The sequence below is a fragment of the Aulostomus chinensis genome, chromosome 12, assembly GCF_037954235.1.
Source record: "Aulostomus chinensis isolate RoL2024-O1b breed Wild chromosome 12, RoL_Achi_v1.0, whole genome shotgun sequence".
In the NCBI taxonomy this organism is placed as follows: Eukaryota; Metazoa; Chordata; class Actinopteri; order Syngnathiformes; family Aulostomidae; genus Aulostomus; species Aulostomus chinensis.
The window spans coordinates 25,901,572-25,918,136 of NC_141331.1; the positions used below are offsets into that span (position 1 = coordinate 25,901,572).

The 16,565-nt window shown below is 44.2% G+C and overlaps 1 protein-coding gene across 3 annotated transcripts in view; it reads right to left on the reverse strand.

Annotated features, from left to right (window-relative positions):
* Positions 1 to 15,918, reverse strand: part of rab3gap1 (RAB3 GTPase activating protein subunit 1) — a 30,880-nt gene extending 14,962 nt beyond the window's left edge. For 2 of the 3 annotated variants that reach the window (XM_086220938.1, XM_086220936.1), the window contains exons 1-16: positions 15,837 to 15,918; positions 15,655 to 15,710; positions 13,921 to 13,999; positions 13,689 to 13,821; positions 11,726 to 11,804; positions 11,096 to 11,215; positions 10,223 to 10,388; positions 7,755 to 7,854; positions 7,155 to 7,236; positions 6,964 to 7,032; positions 6,345 to 6,418; positions 3,391 to 3,483; positions 2,390 to 2,562; positions 1,965 to 2,072; positions 223 to 395; positions 4 to 58 (exon numbers count right to left, since the gene is read on the reverse strand). In XM_086220938.1, the coding sequence (XP_086077064.1) occupies positions 4 to 58; positions 223 to 395; positions 1,965 to 2,072; positions 2,390 to 2,562; positions 3,391 to 3,483; positions 6,345 to 6,418; positions 6,964 to 7,032; positions 7,155 to 7,236; positions 7,755 to 7,854; positions 10,223 to 10,388; positions 11,096 to 11,215; positions 11,726 to 11,804; positions 13,689 to 13,821; positions 13,921 to 13,999; positions 15,655 to 15,710; positions 15,837 to 15,854 (1,578 nt within the window). In that variant the 5' untranslated portion in view covers positions 15,855 to 15,918. The remainder of the gene's footprint in view (positions 1 to 3; positions 59 to 222; positions 396 to 1,964; positions 2,073 to 2,389; positions 2,563 to 3,390; positions 3,484 to 6,344; positions 6,419 to 6,963; positions 7,033 to 7,154; positions 7,237 to 7,754; positions 7,855 to 10,222; positions 10,389 to 11,095; positions 11,216 to 11,725; positions 11,805 to 13,688; positions 13,822 to 13,920; positions 14,000 to 15,654; positions 15,711 to 15,836) is intronic. The other variant, XM_086220937.1, reaches the window with a different exon arrangement.
* Between the last annotated feature and the right edge of the window lie 647 nt (positions 15,919 to 16,565).

Here is a 16,565-nt window from a genome sequence, read left to right on the forward strand (position 1 = left end):
TACCTGGAGCTTCTGATGCAGAAGACAACAGCGAAGATCAGGAGGTCCACCGGCCAGTCTGTGGATTAACACACAGACAGACATGGCCATCAACAACTGTCCCAACAACTGGCGAATAAGACAATGTGCTTAATGTCTTCCACTGGATTTATGTCATTTATTTACTACGCTATGCTGATGACCCTCTCCAAAGACTAAGCGGGACCCATGTGTCACGCCTACCCATACACAAGGTAATTGTTCTCCCAGCGGTAGCGCAGCTCCAGGACAAACTCCTGCCAGAGGTGGGCAACAGCTCGCAGGCCCCCATGGTAGAAGTTGACCAGACACATGCACAGTGCAAGACGGTACGTCAGACTGTCGATGGGCGCTGACTTCAGCTGTAGGAAAAGGTCCTAGTCAGAGGGGACAGAAACCAGGGTGAATACAGATGTCAGTAGGTGTATATGTAGATTTGAGTGCTTGTCTTCATATTAATGTGGCCTGAACAAATGTTCAGCTCCTGAAGTTCTTTTCTGTCTCTTTCTTACAGTGCGAGGTTTGTTTCAGGGGATGTATGAGGCAGTCGGGGTCGACCCCTCGGTAGGTGTGGGTCAGCAGGACTTTTGTGTAGAAAAGCTGACAGACGCAACTTTGATGTGCTGCGCTGTACCGTTGTGGACAGCGTCACAGAAAACACTAATCCACCTCAATAAACACTTGAAAAAATCTTTAAATATGTTTCCACAGGCGATACATTTGTAACTCCACAACTCTGATGCTGCAAGTGAGGCCGTTAAAATGTTTCAAACAAAGCGAGCGCGTAAAGATTGATCTCCCTGCCTCGGCTGGAGTTTAAATGTTGGCTAAAATGTTGTTACTTGGAGACTCCATCCTACTTTTAGAAAGAGTGGTTGTAGACGCATTCTTACAAGGACACAAAAGTAGGTTTTTATTTTAGGTTGATTTTCTTATTCATACTTCTTGCTAATTTCTCTCATTCAGCGAGAATTTTTCCTGCGCAGAAGGAAAATTCCAGCCAACATCAATAATTCAGATTTTGGCTGGTAAGAAGAGAGGTGCCGTTGGACTGCCCGCACCACCGCCAGCTCCCTGTGCTTTGAGCTCGTAATTTTTGCTTGTTAGTTTCCAGCACCTTCTTGTGTCAATAACTACATTTTATCTTATGTTCAAACTAATGGTCTTACATCTTCCACCTCCAAAGTGAGGAACCCTCTCTTGGATTATGGTATTTTAAAAGAATTTCACCATGTATATTCTTACTCTGACTTTGGACTTGTCAGCTCTCTACGTCTGATCATTTTGGTTTCAATTTGACTGGTATTTTTAAAGTCTGTTTCATTATTAGATTTTCGTCATCAATGTTAATTTTTTTTCAATACACACATTATTTTAAAGGGCTGCACGGTGGTGCAGTGGTTAGCACTGTGGCCTCACAGCAAGAAGGTTCCGGGTTCGAGTCCCGGCTCGGGCGCGGGATCTTTCTGTGTGAGTCTCCATGTTCTCCCTGTTCCTGCTGGGTTCTCTCTGGTACTCCAGCTTCCTCCACAGTCCAAAGACATCAAGAGTGGACGAGGCTGATTGATTCTCTAAATTGACCGTAGGTGTGAATGTGAGTGTGAATGGTTGTTCGTCTCTGTGTGTTGGCCCTGCGATGGACTGGCGACCTGTCCAGGGTGAACCCAGCCTCTCGCCCGTAGATGCTGGGATAGGCTCCAGCCCCCCCCCCCCCCCCCCCCGCGACCCTTACTAGTAAGGAATAAGCGGTAAACGACGACATTATTTTAAAGTTGTGTTTAAAATACTACGATCCAAGGACAGGGGAGCTCAGTTCAGGACAATAACATGCAGCCTCACTCCTTAAAAAATCTTCAGAAAAACAGGACAGATGAGATGATTCGTCGTAACATGAAACAGAAGAGGAAGCAGCAAAGAGGACCGCCAGAGGAAGACACTGAACCTACGTCTTTGGTGTTTTTCTCTTTCTCTGCCTGCCCAGAGGCGTTTGACTGAGCACTTCTATTCTTGCTGTTCTCTGACGACTTCTCCACTGCAGCATCTGGGAAGAGATACTGAGAAGAAAAGAGGAAAAAAGAAAAACTAAGCACAGCGACGCTTAAACATTTAACTGCAACTCAATATCAAGTTCAAAGCGGGGGGGGGGGGGGTAAGGTACTGGTGTCCTGCTCGAAGCTACAGCTCCCTGGAATGTCCCACTGCCTTTCATATTACAGGCTGGACCTTCCAGTCGTGAAGCCTCATGCAACAAAATCTTGGCTGCTTGCTCAAAGTAGCGTGAACCTCAAGCGTTGAATCTGTCTTTTATCACCTCCAGCTTCCATGGCCGTGCTCGTTTTCTGTGGGGGTGACAGCCCTGGACGACACTTACCAGGAGAATGGAATTGAGTATGTCATTGTTTAGCGGCGACTCATCAACGCGTCGATGGCGTCGGATGTGCTTTCGTGCGTTATGCACCATGTTGGAAACAGAGAGTTTGGAGATCGGCACTGTTGCTGAGGGCTCCGTCAGCTTGGACAGAGCAGAGCTGATGTCACTATTTTCTGCAGGGAAACCAACAGTTTCACAGTTACATTGAGCAGCTGCCACCTCAGTGTTTCTGCACACATTCATCAGTGAAAACCTCAAACTTGTAGTCTTATTCCACTGTGCTGAGCCTGGTACTGTGGGCATAAATGAACCAACGGAGCCACCGACACCGCGGCGTTTTGTTCGGCAACAGAAAAGAAATGGCTGCCACTGACAAAACATCCATCCGGTGAGACCGCACAGAAGATTTAGGACTCTGACGACAACACCAAAGGTTCTCCATGTGGACAGTAAAAGCAGTAATCAGAAGATTTGTTTGTACTTGACTGTTTGCCAAAGTAGCTTATTCACATCGTTGGAGGTGAATAGCAACAAAATCTCTTCCACTGCTCCAAGTGTGATGTCACTGGAACAGCAGCAATGTTTTGTGAAGGTTCGCTCAGCACTTGGAGTTAAAAACTATAAAGTTGAAACAAACATTCTTCTAACTGGTTATCATGCAACTCTGTGTGATACTGAGATATTTGGGACTTTTATTTTTTTCTTACATCCCCTCCAAAAATACAACTAAACCCTAGTATTTTCATCTTTTGATTAAATACAAGATGTTATATTGATTAATTCCTCTAACATTTTTTAATCAAATGACAGCACATTGAATTACTGGTCAATTTCAATTTCAAATTAAGAATATTCATCATTCTATTTAAAAGATTTTATTTTCAAATAAAATCGCTTTTTATAAACAAACATTTGGGGTCATTCTGTATTGGGAACAGGACTCTGGTGTGCGAGTTACACTGTAGTGACAAGCAGTGCCCCCAACCCCAGTAACCCCTGACCTTTGCTCTCCTCCTCGGCCAATCCTCTTCCAAGAACCTCTTCTGCAGACTCCTTCCTCCAACAGAGCTTTAGGAACTCTGTGAGAAAGTCACCTGAAGGAGAGATGAGAAGAGGTTAAATACTTCGAAGAAGCTACACGGGTAAGGAACCATGAGCAGAGACCATGTGACATGATCAGTGTTGGGCAGTAACACGTTTCTAAGTAATGGAGGAATTTAAGGTATTGAAATTTCCAGGCGATACTTAAATCATTGCTACTAATCCAAGTCACAAGACGTGACTGCGGTGTTACATCATCGCTAATAGAAGTCAGTGTTTTTGTCATCTAAACTATAAAAAGAGAAGCTTTTCCGATCCTATAAGTCTCAGATGGATGACATCACGTGTGTGGGTGTGATGCTACGACAGCTGCTAGCATAAACAAACCAGGCATGGAGGGAGGAGAGAACCAGACGGTCATTAGTTGGAAGTACAGCCATTATTTTGAGTTTTATTAGCCAACTTCCAAGGAACTTTCTCCTCCTTCGTCAACCGTGTGGCAAAAACTCAACATCAAATTTGCTAAAACCTCTTAAAGGGCAGCACAGCAGCACCGGAAAACGTGTTGAGAAAATAAAGAGAGCAATGCCCCGACTTGTACTGTACACACATATATATATATATATATATATACATATATATACACATATATATATATATATACACACATATATATATATATACACACATATATATATATACACACATATATATATACACACATATATATATATATATACATATATATATATATATACATATATATATATATATACATATATATATATATACATATATATATATGTATATACATATATATATATATACATATATATATACACATATATATATACACATATATATATACACATATATATATACACATATATATATATACACATATATATATACATATACATATATATATACACATATATATATACATATACATATATATATACACATATACATATACACATATACATATATATATATACACATATACATATACACATATACATATATATATATACACATATACATATGTATATATACATATATATACATATATACATATATATACATATATATGTATATATACATATATATACATATATATACACATATACATATATACACATATACACATATACATACATATATATGTGTGTGTGTATAAGTATATACATATATATGTATAAGTATATACATATATGTATATACTTATACATATACACACACACATATATATGTATGTATATATAAATATAAATATATATATATATATATATATATATATATATATATATATATATATATATATATATGTATATATATGTACAGTACAAGTCGGGGCTTTGCTCTCTTTATTTTCTCCAAAAAAAAAAAAAAAATATATATATATATACACACCTTCTCATTCAATGTTTTTTCTTTATTTTTGCTACTGTCTATGTTGTAGATTCATACTGAAGACATTAAATCTATGAAGCAAGATATATGGAATTATTTTGCAAAGACAAAATTGTTAAATGACTGTAGATGTGTTTTATATTTTAGATTTTTTTCAAAGTCGCCTCCCTTTGCGTTGCTGCAGCGCTGCAAACCCTCGTCCGTCTCTCAGGGAACTTCATGATGTCATCACCTGAAATGGTTTCTCCTCTCAGGTTCGCCTTGTCAGGCTTCAGTGGTGGAGTTTCTTGCCTTCTTACTGGTTAGGAGCATTAGTTGAGTTGAGCAGAAGTCAGGCTGCTACACAGCTGACAGCTCTGTTTGACCACTGCTAGAATTCATGCCATGGCAGGAACCATCAGCTCAGTAGAGAGAATCGACGGTCCATCAGTGCTCTAAGAACTGAAGGCCAGTCAGTCCAGAAAACTGTAAAAACTTTGAATGTGTCCCCAAGTGCAGTCGCAAAAAACATCAATGGAACCGGCTCACATGAGGACAGCCCAGGAGAGGAAGACCGAGAGTCTCCTCTGCTGCTGAGGAGGAGTTCCTCCCAGTCCCCAGCCTCAGAATCACCAGTTAACAGCTCCTAAGACTGGAGCCCAGATGAACGCCTCAGAGTTCTGGTAGCAGACACGTCTCCACACCAACTGTTCAGAGGAGACGGCGCTAATCAGGCCATGATGGTCCAACAGCTGCTAGGAAACCACGACTAAGAAGCAACCAGCAGGCGAGATTTGTTTTGGCCCAAAAACACAAGGAGTGGACACCAGAGCAGAGGACATCTGGGTTCTGGTCTGAGTCCACGTTTGAGATCTGAACCAGCATGGCTACCACAGCGTCCTGCAGCAACACGCCATCTCATCCAGTTTGTGTTTCGTAGGACCGTCACTGATTTTTCAGCAAGACGACGACCCAAACACACCTCCAGGCTGTGTGAGGGCTGTTTGACCAAGAAGGAGAGTGATGACCTGGCCTCCAGTCACCTGACCTGAACCCAGTCCAGATGTTTGGGATGAGAGGGACCAACAAGTGCTCAGCACCTCTGGAACTCCTTCAAGACTGTTGGAGAACCATTTCAGGTGATGACCTCATGAAGCTCATGGAGAGAACGCCAAGAGTGAGCAGAGCAGGAGTCAAAGCTAAGGGAGGCTGTTCAGAAGAACCTAGAACATCAAACTTGTGAGTTATTTCACACTCTTTTGTTTACGCCATGATTCCATGTGTGTTCATTCATAGTTTTGATGCCTTCAGTGAGAATCTGCAATGTAAGCAGTCATGAAAATAAAGAAAAAACAAAGAGAAGCTGTGTCTTTTGACTGGGAGTGTGTATTACTGAATGATGAAACACATGATTATTTTGAATATGGCAAAAATCAAATGTTCAAAAGACTGTTACAAACAGATGAATCATTCTGATTCAAACTGCAGAGGAATCAGGCGGACACCCAGAGGTCCATCTTACCCAGTAAACACTGAGGGTTTTCCACTGTCCTGACTCGGACTGACCAGTGAGGAGCTTGGAGGGGGTCCAGGTCACTGCCGGGCCAGAGAAACAAGCATGGCATTGTTAAATAATACACCTTGTTGCAAGAGCAGACTGAGTAATATCCTATACAATATATAAGACTAATAAACAGCAATCCTGTCAAGTCGGTTCCATTTGTAGAGCACCAAATCACAACAGAAGTTCTCCCTTGACTCTGAGGAAGAACAGCAGGTCGACAACAGCGTTCTTGGATTCATTTACGGCCAGCGATTCCTCATGAACAGGCTGGGGAGTCTCCTAGTCGGATCCGTTCAAGAATCCAAACGATCGTTGTCTCCTTTTAAGAAAAGGCTTCATAAAACAACCCAGACACACAAATGTCCATCTGAAAACATCACGTGAACTTTTCATTAAAAGTTTGCTATTGCAGCCTCCGCCTGGGTAGCACGCTGTTCACGTCCCTAGATTCTAGGAGTAACAAGTCAGGCCAATAGAACGTAGAACTCAGGAGGAGTTAGGAACCATTTACTGGTGAGAGCACATGATTGTTGCAGGGAGACCAGGAGCAGTGTAGTTAAGCTCACAGCAGCCTTACCTGTACACATCATTATCCACAATTATTCCCTCTGTCAAGTGCGGCCAAGTGGTTGCAAGATGAAGCTCGCTGAAAAACACACACACACACACACAGAGTAACTTCTCTATTATACAAAGATTGGTGAACCTGAAGTCTAGAGTGAAACCATCATGTTGGTTTGTGGTTTACGTTATGTATAACATTTTTACCTGATTGTTTCCTCACAGGCTCCAAATGGAAGGTTCCCAAACTCCACCCCTCCCACCTCACCTCCATGGAGGGTGTCAAAATCTGCCAGGGAGGTGACAAAGATAGCATTTAATTGTGAGTATCATTGATTTATAATACGAGCAGGGTTAAACCCTGACCCAAATTCCAGTAAAACTGAAATTCTGGTTTTTGGCCTGAGAGCAAGTCTCCACAGAGATCCTCCAACAGCTCAGCTCATTAACTTAGAGCCAACAAATATTATATGGATGAAGAACTGTTCAAAGCATTTTTCCTGTAATGTAAATAATGCTATGTTTATGAAAGGAGGAACTTCCTTCTGTCCCTTTGAAAGTAACTTTGTTGAGTAGCTTTCCATGTTCCACTGAGCCCACATTGAGTTTCTCTCAACCACTTTGAGGTCAAAACAGACACTGGCTTTTGTCTGGCGTAGCCAGATGTTTGCTGTGTGCTGAAGCCAGCAGACCTCGCCATCCTGTTACCATCCTTCTGCTAGACAGATATATATGAACATACTTGCAGGCAGAGACCCACTGGCCACCACAAAGAACCATATTATCCTTGGTTCTGTATGTGTGTACCTGGAGGCTGCTGTGGCCATGAGTATTGCTGCCAGTCCTGGAGAATGTAGGTAAACCGGATGGCGATGTTGATTGGAGGTAGAGGTGACAGGGTGCATCCCTGACAGGAGAGAGAGGAACAGAAGAAATCAACCTCTGTGTGGTTGACAAACACACAATCACACACACTCGACGACTGTAGCATTTACACTCTGCAAACAATGGTTTAGTTGATAACAATACCACGTGGAACCTTTGTCAGTTCCGTGAACTCCTGGAACGTCTACACAGTTCTAGGTGCACTGCTAGTGAACAGGCAGGAAACTGCTTGAGCCCTGCCAGCCTGACGCATTAGCAGCTTTGCTCCACAGCCACGTCTCAGAACAGGACAACCATCCTTAAACAAAACCATCAACACCCTGCCATGGCATCTCACTAGGAAGCCTTTCCTGCCCCAGCTGCTGCTCCTGAGCGGCTTGAGTCCAGGCAGTGCTACCCCACAGCACCCATCTTCGACAGCCACCCTGGAGCTACTTCAGGCTGCCTCAAGGGAGGGTCAGGGTGCCCACCCTATTGCGTTCAAACACAACTAAACTGACACAGTTTTCACAGACACAGAGAAGGTGTCCGGCACAACTCTCATTATCAGCAGCCACTCACTGGCCTATAAAATCATTAAAAGTCCATATCGGCGGGTTACAATCGGAGGCTAATCGATCGCAGCACTCTTATTCTACTCTACACTCTCCGTGAGCCGATGTCACGTCGCTCATCTTGATAGGAGTCCTCCCGAGAGTCTCTGGGCCTCCTTGGGGATCCTTCATCTGGCCTCCACCAGGAACTCCTGTCTGCTCTAGTGTGGTGGCTGCTGAAGCAGTTCTCTGTGTTTCTGCGGCCACCATCACAGGAAGGCCTCCAGACCTCACCTCTGGCCTGCTCAGGCTTGTTCCAAGCACTGTTTAGTTCATTATTGTGAGAATAAATATTTGATAGCTCCCACCTATGACTAGCTTCCCCGCTAGTTCCGGGCCTCCACCAATTCATGATGTCACAGCACGACTGGCAATTTCTCCATCGATAACCATCGCCACGGGGAGGCCTCCACCTCTGTCCACTGACGGTCTGCTCATGCCGATCAGCAGGTCTACTGAACAGACGCCATCTTTGGTTCTCCTCCCCTACAGTCCTCAGACAAGGCTCATTGTCCCTGTCTTGTCTGTCTTCGCCTTTGTGAGAAGGATCAACATGGTCGTTCTGTATAATCTGAGGTGGAGCCTGCTCAAAGCTCCCATAGAAAGTGTTGAGTGTGTCAGGAAGCTGACTGTCGCTGTCAGGAGAGGGGGTGGATTTCTTTTTGTAGTTTGTCATGTTTTGGAGTTTTTTCCAGATGAACCTCATTCATTCCCTTCAGGTGAGAGGTGGGGTTCACTCTGGATGGGTCACCAGTCCATGGCAGGGCCAACACAAAGAGACAGACAACCATTGGCTCTCCCAGCCACGCCTACGGTCAATTTAGAGTCTGGATTAACCTGGTCCCCTCTTGATGTCTTTGGACTGTGGAGGAAGCTGGAGTACCGGAGAGAACCCAGCAGGAACAGGGAGAACATGCAGACTCCACACAGAAAGACCCTGTGCTACAGCCGGGGCTCCACCCACAACCTTCTTGCTGGGGGGCCACGGTGAGGACCACTGCATCGCCCGTTACAGTACCTCAAGGTAATGTTACGGTCACTCAGGCAGCTGCTGCTACCAGATGAGATCAGACCGGAGCAGATCAGAACGACGCTTCGTTGCCTTGCTAAAACCGTGGTGGGCTGCGTTTATTCTCAGCACGCGGACTGTGTTTTTGAACTTATGGCTTTGAGGAGGAAAAAGCGTTTCTGGTTGAAGTTACAACTTCATGGAGGAAAGAAAATGTGAACGCAGGTTGAGAAGATATGGAGAGGCGCATTTCAAATCCTGTGTTACCAGAGACGTTTCTGACGCCGCGTGTCCTCCTGCCTCTCACCTGCAGACACACACTCACTGACCTCCTAATGAGACACTGGGCGATGTGATACACACCAGTGACAGCCGACCATGAATTCTACTGCAATAAATGTGTTACTTTGTAAAAGTTGACACTGTCAGAGACTTCTTTATGTTTACCGAGGTGACAGCGGGTGGTGCCCTTCAATTAAACTCTTTGTAACACCTGTTTGGATCTACATTGAAGCCATCAAAAGCAGGTAGGTTGTCTTTTTTATATAAAAACTGTAAAAAATAAATAATCAGCCGATGTATCAGTTATCAGAGTTTTTGTAATTCCCTAATATCGAAATTGGCATTGGACCCAAAAAATCCATATCGGTCGGGCCCTGGTCCTGATGGACTTTCCTGGTACTACAGACTAACCATTCATGTAGATCAGTAGGTCCCTCATTTCAGAAGTATGATTTTATGTAATTCTGAGTGTATGTCTAGTTGTAATGTGTGTCTGTTGAACTTACTGTCTTCGATTTGAAGATGTCAAGCAGCCCAGACAGGTGGTTGTACTGGCTTGGCACTTTGCGGAGGTGGACCATCTCAAAGTCAGTACGTACACCTGGTCCCTGGCACTCTCCAGCGTACATCCGCCTCCACTTCTGCTGGATCTGCACAAACACGGGGACCTGGCTAGGTGCACGAGACAGAGGACAGATATGAGATGATGACATTTTTGGCTAATCAAATTAAAATGTCAATAATAGGAAATATCATACAACTTGATAATTTGGTAGATAACGCATAATATCATATGTGAAATTTGACATCTTACATCTCTAGAATTACTGTGACCAGCCATCACACACATACGATCTCAGCACCGAGTGGGTCAGCTCCCCACTGATGCTACACTCTGACACTGACCTAACGTTCTCTTGAAGATGTTCTTTGTAACAACGCCTCTCTTGTACCAGGGAGGACAATGTGTGAGTGCTTTTGCTTTTTCAAGTGACTTGAGCCCCAACTCTCCTGTAGGCATGAGGACTCTGTACTTGTGTTTTATACACCAGAGTAAAATGCGCTCAAGAGAGGTGACAAAGTGATGTCTTTGTAAACCACTCTGTCCAAAAAGAACATTCTTAACATGTAAGCAAAGAATGTTGAAGCACTTGAAGTAAAAGAAACTAAAAGGGAAAGACAGCATTTAACACGTCACAGTACAGTTCAGTAGTATTTTGCCGTGCACCTTTGTTGGGCGGCGGGTCAAGAAGGCACGATGGTGTTCATTGTTCTGATTGATTTCTTTTGTGCAGAGCAATTCTGAGCCCCGGTTCATCTTAATAGCACTGATCGGTGTCATTCGTGTGGTTGTACTGTGAGTCATGAAGGTGCCTCACCAGCCGCTGTTGGCCAGAGCAATGGAGATGGAGCTGAGAAGCAGATTGCATTTGGACTCGCTGATAATAGCCTCACAGTTGCTTCCAGGTGATACGACCACAAACTCACGTATGCCGAACCTGTCCCCACAGACAAAGCTACAGTTAGACACACACATTAGCAGCCCTGGCAAACAGCCCAGGTTTGCCCTCTCAAAATTAGAATTTCTCATCCCTGTGTCCTCTATAAGTCTCTACAGCTGAACATTGGAATATTGGAACCAGTCAGAAATGAACTGTGGCATCCTGATGAATCCCTCCTCTTCTAAATGAAAATGCAGCCCAGTCAATAGTGCATTTACACAGTCGAGGCCCTAAAATACCATGTCAGATCAGGAGTGCAGGAATAAATCTGTGCACGAGAGAAACAATGACTGAAAACTGTAGATGTGTGGTTGGAAAATTTCTTTACCAACAATATGTAGTGTTGAATCACGAACACACCTCAAATAACCAGACAACATCAAAAAAGGAAAGTTCCTGCTGCACACAAGTATTTGTCAGCAACTGCATGTATCGAAACTGCCCTAACCCTACATCCTGTTTCATGATGCAGGCCCAATGTTAGTGAACATGAACGCATGAACTCACCATCTGACCAGGCAGTGGGCTCGTGGAGGGAAGTCGTTGTTGGTGCACAGCAGGTCCTGCATTGCCAAAGGGAAGGAATCTGGACACCAGAGCAGGAGCTCGTCAGACACCCAATCAACAAGCTGCATTCTTTTATCTCTTAACTTTTAGATGGAAATACAGAGGCACAAGGAAGGACTCAGTAAATTAAATTAAATTTGTGCAAAACCTGTTGTTTGAGCAGCAGGACATCACAAAACATCAAAACCATCCAATCATGAAGTGATGTCATTACTACATCCCCACTTCTTTCTCTAGTGTGCTGCCCGTTGTTTCAGTCTCTCCTCCTTTTTCTCTCTTTATCTCTGTCCCTCTCTTTCCTTCTGTCTCTGTCTTCCTCCATTCTCTGTCTTTGTCTCTGTCCATCAGTCTCTCCTCCTTTTTCTCTCTCTTTATCTCTGTCCCTCTCTGTCCTTCTGTCTCTCTCTCCTCCTCCATTCTCTGTCTTTGTCTCTGTCCATCAGTCTCTCCTCCTTTATCTCTCTTTATATCTGTCCCTCTCTCTCCTTCTGTCTCTCTGTCTTCCTCCATTCTCTGTCTTTGTCTCTGTCCTGCTCTCCTGCTCTCTCTCCGTCCCCACTGATCCTGGATCTGCTCCACCTTCCTGCTGGTAAAGGAAGGTTCTGGTGGCTGCTGTTGCAGGATGTGCTGCTGATGGAGAATTGTTGGGTGGAGGTTCATTGAAGGAGGGAGGTGCTGGACCTGCTCTACTTGGACAGAGTCAGGACAGAACTTTGGTTGGGGTTTGGTGACACACAAATAAACCTGACTTGACTTGACAGCAAAGCGATGTTTAATGTGACATCACACCACCTCCCTGACATTCACTGACTTTGACCTCAGTCACTCTCACTGTCAGAGCTTCTCAAAACACCACTTCCTGCTTTACTTGCTGAGGCCTCAACAAGGCAGAAGTTTGACACGGATCAGATGACAAGTTGTCACAATAACGAGTCACAGACCACGACTTCTGGCCTCTGTAAAAGAAGGAGTGGTCTCAGTCAGTCGTGCTCAGACTGTTGGGATGGAACACAAAACTGATGTAACTTTCACAATTTTGCCCACAAGTTTTTTTTTTCACTTCATGATGAGAGGAAGGAGACAGAGAGAGAGAGATAGAGAGAGACAGCGAGAAATAGAAACAGAGAGTGAGAACAGGGATGATCTTAAAATGTGGCGTACATTTTCTCCCCGTGAAGCAGATGTCGACGATGCCACTCCTCAAAAAAATACAAATCACTTCCCCTAAAAGAACCGTGCCCTCCTTGCAGCTCGTGATCATTTAAAAGGCAACAAGTGGAGGTAAATGCCAATACGGGTGCTGGGTGGATGAGTTCTTCACACAGGCTAACGTTAGCATTGATGCTCAGTCAGAGAGCAGCAGAGCCAATCAGGAACACAAACACCTCCACACACAACCTGAGTGGAGTTCAGCGCTCCACTGAATATTTGTACTCAACATGAACGCGGCATGATTAACCTCTCCCCCTATTTTTAACGACGTGATATTTCCCTCTGCTGGCGTAACTCTGAAAGCAGGAAACTGTTCTGGCTGGAAGGAGGGGGAGCAAACTGCTGACCAGTTCATCCACACTTCACATGTGGGCCACACAGAGGGGACGGATCACAGAGAGCTGGAAAGCTGTGATGCTCTGTGATATCATCAAGATCCAAGCTGAAAGTCCAAACCTCCAGATTAGAGTGAGAATGCTGAGACCAGTCATACAGGCAGGTTTGGACCGTCACACACCCAGGGCCCCCCAGCACTGCACCAGGAACACTCTCTCTGGGTTGCATTTACTGGTTGATTGATAGCAAATTTATGCACTTATGACATAAAAAAATAACAGCATCTCAAAGTATCTAATATTCAAAGTGTTTCAGAAAAAAAACCCACTGAAACAAGAGAAGGGCTCATTCATACCTTCCTCAAGCTCGTCCACCCCATTGTCCTTCTGCTGTCCTTGCTTCAGGTAATAATGTAGGATGGAGAACTTAAAATCAGCAAAATGAATGTCCTGAGACTTCTCCTCCCAGGTGCCAGTGGTGTATTCCCCCTGTTCTCACAGGACAACAACAGTGAGGGTGAAGACTCAGCTAGCAGCATGACACTCCTCACTCACAGCATCCAGCTAAGTGGACTTCAGGGCAGGTACCTTCTCTGGGGACGACTTCTTGCACGAGTTACCAATCAGCTTCCAGTCATTCAGAACTTCCTCAACCCTGGACACGAACCTGCAGGCAGAGGAAGTGAGTTGCGTGTCAGCAGCAGGGTTTGATGTACGTCGTCTCATGTTAATAACTACACCGACAACTGAATGTGAACCAACTCAGGAATGAAACACCTGGTCTGTCTGCCTCTCAGCAGTACTCTTCATTCTTTTAATTCAAATGTTTAATAACACTGAACAAGATTATTGCAGATTGATGAGTGGAACACGACGTGAAGGCATCGGGTGCCTGATGTTCCTTTGTGTTTGTAGGAATGAAATGAACAGAGCCTGTGGATTAGGAGTATTAGTCTCAGAAAGCATGTTGTCAATCCCATGAGTTTCTCTGGCCATCTCCTGACCTCAAGGAACAAATGGACAACAGCAGCAGACAGGATGAAGGGGAGGAGGTGAGAAGCAGCTGATGAACAGGTGATACAGTCGTTGCTGGGATGGGGAAACCATCTGCCCTTTGTTGTTGATGGTATAAAGGTTGAGACATTGTAAAGATCAGCAGAGAGCACTCAGCAGTCTTCTCTCCATGCTGCATGCATCAAAGAGACTTGACTCATCACACCGAGTCTGTGATTCTTCAGAGAATTAGCAACTCTCAACGGTCTACAAGGAGAATTTCCCTGACATGGTTTGCTTTTTTATTTCTCTTCCACCTCACAAAGACTCCTGTAGACTCCAGAGTGAACGGCTGATTAATCACTTTCAACGTCCACCAAGATGATTTATATTAAAAGCAAGATAAGGCCCATCATGCCCACTTGATGCGTTTGTTTGAGAATGAGATCCATCTTTTGGGTGCAGCTGCACAGACATTCAACCGGAAGTTGCTTTAAAATATCATGGTTCTACTGTAGTTCTATCAAGTTAAGTCATAATTAACTTGAGGGTGGACATATTGGTAATAACAATTATGTTTGGGCAGAAATGGATGAAGCCAGAGCGCTGAATGGTCCAGTCAGGGAGACTGGGCCTCCAGCCCCTGCATAGCCCAGTTACAGCAGATAGCCAGCGACACCTCCAGGGGTGACGCCCCTCCGCTGTTCTGACAACCTCAGCTTCTTCCATCTGGTCAAGGGGACCAGGTGGAAACCGGAGTGCAACAGGACCAGCTGTGTTCCAGCTGCGACTGGTCGTCAGCGTTAGACTAGAAGCTTTGGGTACAGGCTGATGGAACGGAGGGTCGTTCTCATCGGTGTACCAGGTCCTGGTATCCTGGCAGTCCGGTGGTCCTCTACTCTTCAGTGGCAGTTTTCCTGCAAAGTACTTAGGAATAAAACTTTGAGTACTCTTCCTCCTGTGTTTTCACAGTTTGACGCGTGCCTCTATGGATGCTGTCCTCTGGCTCTGCCCGCGGACAAGACAACATCACCTGAACCTGCCACGGATGCAACATCGTGACGGAGTCTCAGGCGTGGTCAACGGCTGCACGAGCCATGTGGAAGTGACTCAAACGTTCAATCCGACCTCGAATTCACAGGGAAAAAAAGATGTATCATCGAAACAAGGGGGTTGTACGCAACCGTTACCAACAGGGAGTATGTGGGTATCATAGAGCAGACGGGCCGTTGTCACACTCTCATTAGACACGAATACCTCGATACTTGTAATATTAACATCAATTTAGAGGGTTAACGGAATATTTACGACAGCAAAACGCTAGCGTACCGTTCCCACTCTGAGGCGGTGGTGAAATCGGTGATCTCAAACACCTCCGCTTCCGGCTAGAAGAGAGAAAAAACACGGATATGACACAGAAATGTTCCGTTCTGTTGTTGTAAATGAGAAAAGTCCGTAGAAACCACAAAAATTATCTTCAAACGCGAGTTATTTACAGGAGGAAAACTCACATCGCTCTCGGCAGCCATGTTGGTTTCCTGTTGTTATTCTTCCACACACGTATGACCGAGAGCAGAGAGCCAATCCGCCGCTCTTCCCTGCGCAGGCGCATTAAGGGCTGAAGGTTTTTTTTAAGTTTTTTTTTCAACTTTATACAAACACGATCAAGCCGAACGCTGGTCGCCGAGCGAGCATTCATCAAATAACCAGTAAACCAGTCTAAAATATGAGAAATAAACAAAAACACATGAAGAAAAAATAATATCAACAAATAAGTAACGTACACAAGTGGTCAGTCAGGAATCAAAGTGTATAAATAGTCCCATAAATATAGGACTTTAACGAAATGACAACATTTCAGATATTTTCCTAGCGTTAATTCATTCAGATATGTATGAAATATGGGTAAAAAATGTTTAGAAACTGCATAAATGTGTATGAAACATTTCGCCAGGATTAACAAATTGTTCCTCCCACATTTTCCACTACGTCTGTTGATCAACCTTGAAATTTAGAAATATGACAGATGGAATAATTTGGTTGGTTGGTCCCAAAAAGCTGTCAGTAAGGGACCTGAAGTCCTTTTTTTTTAAACGTTCCTGTCTAGATTTTTTTTGATTGAAAACTTTATCAACACAAAGAGGAATATGCAGCATTTGATGTAGAACATGATGAATTCAATTAGTTCACGGCCTAGATAGAAGGCATAAGATAGAACAATAACTATAGAGAAGAACACA